General features: G+C 41.7%; 1 protein-coding gene across 1 annotated transcript; it reads left to right on the forward strand.

Annotated features, from left to right (window-relative positions):
• The first annotated feature begins 1,703 nt into the window (after nucleotides 1–1,703).
• Nucleotides 1,704–3,920, forward strand: LOC125336968 (C-type natriuretic peptide 1-like). Its single transcript, XM_048326158.1, has 2 exons — nucleotides 1,704–1,949; nucleotides 2,860–3,920. Exons 1-2 carry the CDS (start codon nucleotides 1,857–1,859, stop codon nucleotides 3,163–3,165), a joined length of 399 nt encoding a protein of 132 aa, XP_048182115.1. The 5' UTR covers nucleotides 1,704–1,856; the 3' UTR covers nucleotides 3,166–3,920.
• Nucleotides 3,921–6,713: the final 2,793 nt, after the last annotated feature.

Consider the following 6,713-nt stretch of genomic DNA (forward strand, 5'->3'; position numbering starts at 1 on the left):
TGGGTTATGCAGCACTCTCTGAAACACACTCACATCGAGTGTCATTGTTTGAGGAGATGGAACATCCTTTTGTTGTGTTTATGGACAGCATTCTGCTGCAATCCATTAGGATGAGAGGCAATGACACAAATGGCAACAGGGAAAATTCCAAGTAGATATTAGTAAATCATTGTTTCTTGAAGGTTTTCAAAATTCAACTTGACAAGGCATTGAGAAATTTCATCTAAGTTGGCTCTGCTTTAGCACAAGATTGCACCACAGACCTCTAGAAGCCCTCTCCAGCCTTAACTGTTCTTTTACCAACATAGTCATAGATGAGGACTGTGCTAGTGTATGAATGTCCAACAGTAACCAGAGAGACAATTCAGCAGAACCCCAAAACAACTTCAGAGATCTCAAGGTCCAGAAGATTTATTATCCACATTATGCAGACCTGTGACAAGCCAATCAAAGCAACAAAACAATTCTGGGCTTTTGCAGAGGAGAAAAGATGAACCTGAAACTGCCCCGACCTTTTCTTACAGCATTGTTACCCTGTGAAATACACACCTCAAACCTCTGGGATGATGATTTCATTTACTAATAAGATTCATATCAAGTGTGGTTTTCACCAACATCAAAAACAAAAAAATCCCAACAATATAATAACATCAGACTTCCCTTTCCATCACAGAGGGATGTTTATGTCTCCTTACAACACCCATTTCTAGAGACACCTAAAATTATGCCTTAAACTGATCTGCACATGAAAAAAACATTGAAAACATTAAACCTGCTGGCACATCACAGAATTATTTTTTCCAAGCTTCCAGGACCAACAAGTTGATACTGAAGACTGGTTTGCAAGCTTTCAGTAACTCAAATATCAGATGAAAAATGCCAGATGGTCCTTACTTTCCATTTCCTTCATGTAGATCCAGCTTGATGGCCTTTAACTCTGTGCATCACATGTGTGCAAAAAGGCCTTGAAAGGGCAAGATGTATTATTGCATACTCAGGAACATTTCAATTTTTCAGTGAAGCCAAATTTCAAGCCTGTTCTTCCTTTCAGACTGATTGCAGATTTAATATAAATTGTGCACAATAGACTGAGAAAGATCATATAAAGGAACTATTTTAAGCTGGATCCAGGGAAAGAGGAATTTATTCCTCAACTTAAGCCTTGTAGAAGTTGTCTGTGCATGTCAGCCTGTTTTTGGCCACACTCACAGTCATTCAGGCCAGTAACTATTGCAACTTGTCATATTTTTCATACTTGGTTTTCCCTTCTTCTCCAAATCACACTCTTTCATCTCTTAAGTCAATAACATTATATTAATAAGTTATATTATTATGCTATAATATCATGTTATTATGCAATAACACTCATTTCTTACACAGCATGTTTTCTTAGCCCATCCCGCTGGTTTGGTGCTTCACAGTGACAAAGGAGCCACGTGAATGTGTCATGGATACCATTCACTTCCTGTCTTACTTTATAGTTCTCTCATAATTATTTTTCTCTGGATGAAAAAGAAAGGTTTAGCAGTCAGCCCAAGCAACACTGAGCTGTTCTCACTCATGTACATCAGTGGCACCAAGACAGAAGAATGATGCTGCATTGCCTAAGTGGAAAATGCTCCTTTAATTCACCATTAGGAAAGAGAACTATTTCCTCCCTCCTCCTCCTCCACCTCCTCCTCCTCCTCCTAGGTCGATGAAAACACATCAAAACCTCAAACCAATCCTTGCACTAGCAGGAACTCAAAAGGTAGACTTGGGAGGGGTTGGAGGAAGATATAAATGCTGATAGCTGGAGACACAGAGCAACATTGAACTGGAGAGACTTAAGGGTAGAGGAATCAGAGACACCAAACATGAATCTGAAACTCCTTTTTTGCCCTGGATTCCTTCTGCTGCTCATTGTCAGTCAAAACCAGGCAGAGGCCAGATCCATTTCCAGCTTACAGGTAAGTGACTGGCTGCTCAATAGAGCTGAAAGAAGCTGATGCTTCTTTAGGAATTAGACACGTCATATGAGCTCTGTTTCTTCCAACCCCAGCTTAAAGAGACATCATAACAGCAGGAATGCTGAGATGGGCAGACACAGATTTATTAAACGGAGGAAGCTAAAGTCATTGATCACTGGATTTTAATTTCTAATCACATGAGGTAACTGAAAGGAAAATGTTTGGGGGGTTTTCCTGTGGTTTCAGTTAGGGGATTGTACATTTAGGGTCATCCTGTGACTGAGTGAAGCAATAAGCTTTTGGAGTAAAAGAAATTATTCTGGAAGGACTGTGATCTAAAACCCTAGAGCAGTCACCTGCATGCTCCTCCCTGAAGCCCCTGGTTTTAGCTGAAAAAGAAATGCAGGATCTCCTCCTCAGCTCAGTTGTGCTGCAATGCAGCCCCTGCTTATGACTACCAGGTGTAGAATATAAGAAAAGAGAAAGTGTGTATGTGTACCTATGTGTATTTGTTTGTGCAGGAATTCCAGGTCATTATAAAACACATTTCATTTACTGCACTAGGGAGCTGGCATTGCCACATATCAAGTAACCTCCCAGTGCGTAAAGAAATGTCTAACATAATCCTTCAGAACCAATTTCAGCATGTCTCCTGCCATTGCATTAATTCTCTTGGATATCAACTACTTTTTTCTTGTTCTTTATTCACAATTTTTTAGGCCTTTTTCAATTTTTTCATCATTTATCCCATATGCCCAGTTCCAGGAAAGACTTAACTGGCAGTCTGGCAGCTCAGACATACGTCCTCAAACTCAGCACTGAGTATGGCTTATATGGAAATAATGAGAGTTTCCAAAATCCCTCCTTCTCCTCTATTCCCTTTCTGCCTTCTACTCTTCCCTTTTTCCAGAGTCTGTCCAAATTGTTAGATGAGGACCTGGAGCATCCCCCGGTCTCAGAAGAGAGGGACCATGAGCAAGATGACCTGATCCCAGCAGGCGTCTTTGATCAGCAAGACACTGAACTCCAGTGGATCCAACACACCAGGGACCAGCCCGAGAGCATGTCCATGGGTGATAGTGCAATCCGGAGATTCTTCAGCGACCTCCTGAGTTTATCCCGTAGATACCAAGGCAGAAGCAAAAAAGGCCTCTCCAGGGGCTGTTTTGGTGTCAGGCTAGACAGAATTGGGTCACTGAGTGGACTGGGATGCTGACTCTTCGCTATGGTAAGAGAAAGACAGAGGCTGCTGGTCTGTGTATTCATATATAACTTGCAGAAATATGCAAAAGAGCAGAGTTAATTCAACTTCAAGGAAATGGTGCCTTAAAGTAACTTTTACCCTCCTATCACAAACACAGTTTACTATTTCACTTTCCTCAGAAGTCACTGTCTTCAGATAGAGACTTAAAACCTGTGAATGCCACACCTCTGCTTTACCTGCTTTTCCTCCTTTCTCTGAGTCAGCTGTAAGCATTTCATCTTGTCTTAGAAGACCAGAGAGGTTTTTCACCAGCTCCTCAGGGATACTTGTTTCAATCCGAACAAACTCTAAGCAGAACAGTGGAGCTAAATCTGCCACTAGAACAGTAAGAAATCAGTTAACTTCCATGTGTGAAATCCTGTACAGTTCTCTTTCTATTACTTATTCCTCTTCTTTATTGACAGGACTGACTTCGGGGTTTCAAAGCACCTCTTGCCTTTTAGTGAGATATTCAGCTCTTTTTCATATTGGCCTCACCAATCCATCTACTACATGATGTACTGAGCAAATGCAGCCACCTCTCCCCTGACATACTTGGCCAACAGAACACACCTTTGCTGTACTGCCTGTTTGTATCAGTTATTTGTGAACATCTATCTGAAAATTAATTACAGAAAACTACATTTGTACTGTTTGTTTACTGAATGTATAAATAAACAAGTCTCATTATGTCACAGATAATAAACTGTTTTCCATAATGTAACGAATTTGCTTCAAGGTTTGCTGCGTGATTTGTTCATATTTCATTCCTGAAATAGAGCCTTAGTTTGCAGTTAGACACTAGAATTCAGGAGCATTTCAGAGGGCTGCTGTCTGGTGAATAGAGACCAAGATACAAAGCCCCAAGTCTCTGACCCACAGTTTGAACAAAGGGCAGCTCTCTTAGCAGACATCACCAGAAAGCAGTGACTCTGCGTTTAGATCTGCCACTGACAGAGGAAAACAAATTTTTCTTAGCAGTATACCTCATCTTATTAAAAAAAAAGAAACAAAAAACCCCCAACCAAAAAAAAAATCCCAAATCTAACCCCAAAACAATGCTACCCTTCCTTGAAGGAAATTCAAAGGCACCCTGCTCTTCCACAGGCAGATCCAGGTATTTCAAAGCACTGAGAAGAAAATTGAAAAACATATCCTGAAGGCTGAAGGCTTCTTTTTTAAACATTTTTGGTTAGGTCTTATGTTGTTTGCTTGTTAATCTGTTTAAGTTAACTTTAATAACAAAGCAGCAACAGCTGTGAAAATGCCCTGAAAAGATACTTGTTGCCATTTACATAGACAGCCCTGAGTACAAGTTCTCCAATGATGGACTAGTCCATAATGAATTTATTACATTCTGTATTGCCTTTCCTAAGAAAAAAATCACAAGAAAATTAAGATTTCCACCAATCAAATAAAGAATTAAAGTTCAGAATGAAAACTGTGTCATTCTTTCATCTTCCAGCATAATTCTATACCAATTGCTAGTCTATACATGGCTTAAAACAAACTATTTACTTAGGCTAAGACGAAGCACACCCCCCTGCTTGGGGGAGCTTAACAGTAAGCATCCAGCTTTCTTAAGAGTCCCTCTTCAGGTGTGCTACCCCGGGGCTGGCCAAGGTGCAGCCCATGTGGTGGAAAGGTTAATCCACACAGCCCATGGACATCAGGGTGTCAAACAATGTAGAGCCAGTATCTTGTGATAGCTGGTGCTAATGGGAAGGTAACAGCCTCCTTTCTAATAATTCTGAGTCTCAAACTTGTTCCCAGCTCCCAGTAACTCTAGAGCAGGGATGTTCTCACAGACATAAAGGCTTTTTACTGTTGAAATTTCACTGAAAACCCAGTGAAGGACAAGTGCTACCGAAGTTTATTTGCAGAAAAATAACAGAGGTCAGAGGAGGTTGAAGTCTGAGCTGTGAGCACTTGTGAACAGAATCCTACAGAAGATGAATAAGAAACAGATAAGAGTTGCAATTAGAGAGGTCGAGCTGGTAATGTGCCATCCCATCACCTGGCATTTTGTGGGAACATTTTAAAAAGGCACTTTTCTGAAAGCAAGAACAATTTATTTCACATAAAAGGCTCTATAATTAGATCCTCAGGACTGAAGCCAGGTGTGTTTGTACTTTAGGTAATTTGCTGAGTTCTATTAGCATTTAAATAATCAAAGCTAAGCTTTGAAGTGAGGATGCCAGTCAGATGGGGGAAGCTTATCTCTTAACTGTGCCATTTCCATCTTTGCCAAGCAGCAGTGCGTGAATTTACAGACCAGGGTTACAGAAGTTGCTGAGGAGAAAAGCCTCCAATAAAAGTACTCCTACATGGAAAGAAATATACAGATATCTTTCTTAAATATGTGTGCTTTTGGGGTACCTGATTTTAAGTGATGTTAGGCAGCAATCAAGATTTGGTCTCATCCAAGACTCACTTCTGGCTAGCTTATTAACAGAGGCCCAGTTGAATTTATTCCCCTTGATCATCACACAAATCCTGTTCAGTCTCACTGCTTTATCCCTTTCCACTCCCATCTGTCTCCAGTACACACAAAATTGAGGATAACGCACATCCTCACCCAGACCTGCTTTCATTCTCTATCAACAATAACCCTCTCACCTGACATGATCTTCCTTCATTCAGGTACCATGCTTTCAAAACACACATCCCCTTTCTCTGCCAGGTTCTTCTTTGCTGTGTTGCTTTAAACAAACCCACTTGCCAATTGTTAAAACAGTTGGATGCAAAAATCACTGTCCCACACCAGTTGATATTGCTGGTTTCCTTCAATTCTAAGCAAAAGGACAGAAGGCAGAGGCTTAGTGAAATTGCTTTAATGTTACCCAGGCAGTGAATGAAAGAAAGGACCCTATCTGCTTGCTGTTCTGCCTCTTACAGAAGGAAGGGTTACAAAGGTAAGGGTTTGGTGACAATGCCAGAGAACCATTATCAGAGGAACTTTCAAAGAAGGAAAATCTCCTAAACCCAAGTCTCAGGACACGGTCTACTCACATAGCACAAAAATTTGTATACAGAGAAGAAAAAGCTGTTATCCAAAGAGCTGCTGCAGACAGAGAAATGATCCATCCCTCAGCCCCTTGGAGGGCAAATCAACCCAGCTCTCAGCTCCTGTGTGTCTGAGACAGAGCAAACAGGCTGAAAGTGCAAGGTTCTTTTACTGCACCAACTTCAACCTAACAGTGATGGAGAGCGGAGGGAGAGGAGGAAATCACTGGGAAAATAGGCGCTGCCAGGAGGGGAGATGACTAAGGGCAGTTCTCTCCCCCTGGAGCAGTTGCTGCACTCAGAAGACCACCAGCTCCTGGAGGATGACCTGTGGGGGCAGCTGCAACCAGTTTCCTTATCGAAGCCAGAGGGCACAGTGCAGCACTTGGGCTCCTGCTGGGATCTCGCAGGAGGCAGCTGAGCTCCCTCCAGGGGGCAGAGTGCGGATACAAGGAGGGGCATCCAATGGCAAGGAAGCAATACAGTATCGAGATGATGATAGGGATAGGGGTAGG

This window comes from Corvus hawaiiensis, chromosome 22 (assembly GCF_020740725.1).
Source record: "Corvus hawaiiensis isolate bCorHaw1 chromosome 22, bCorHaw1.pri.cur, whole genome shotgun sequence".
Lineage (NCBI taxonomy): Eukaryota > Metazoa > Chordata > Aves > Passeriformes > Corvidae > Corvus > Corvus hawaiiensis.

Excerpts from the sequence above, each read along its gene's own strand:
- LOC125336968 (XM_048326158.1), top strand. The coding sequence starts at position 1,857 with ATGAATCTGAAACTCCTTTTTTGCCCTGGATTCCTTCTGCTGCTCATT. Across the intron at positions 1,950-2,859 it reads GATCCATTTCCAGCTTACAG|AGTCTGTCCAAATTGTTAGA; the intron begins GTAAGTGACTGG and ends CCCTTTTTCCAG.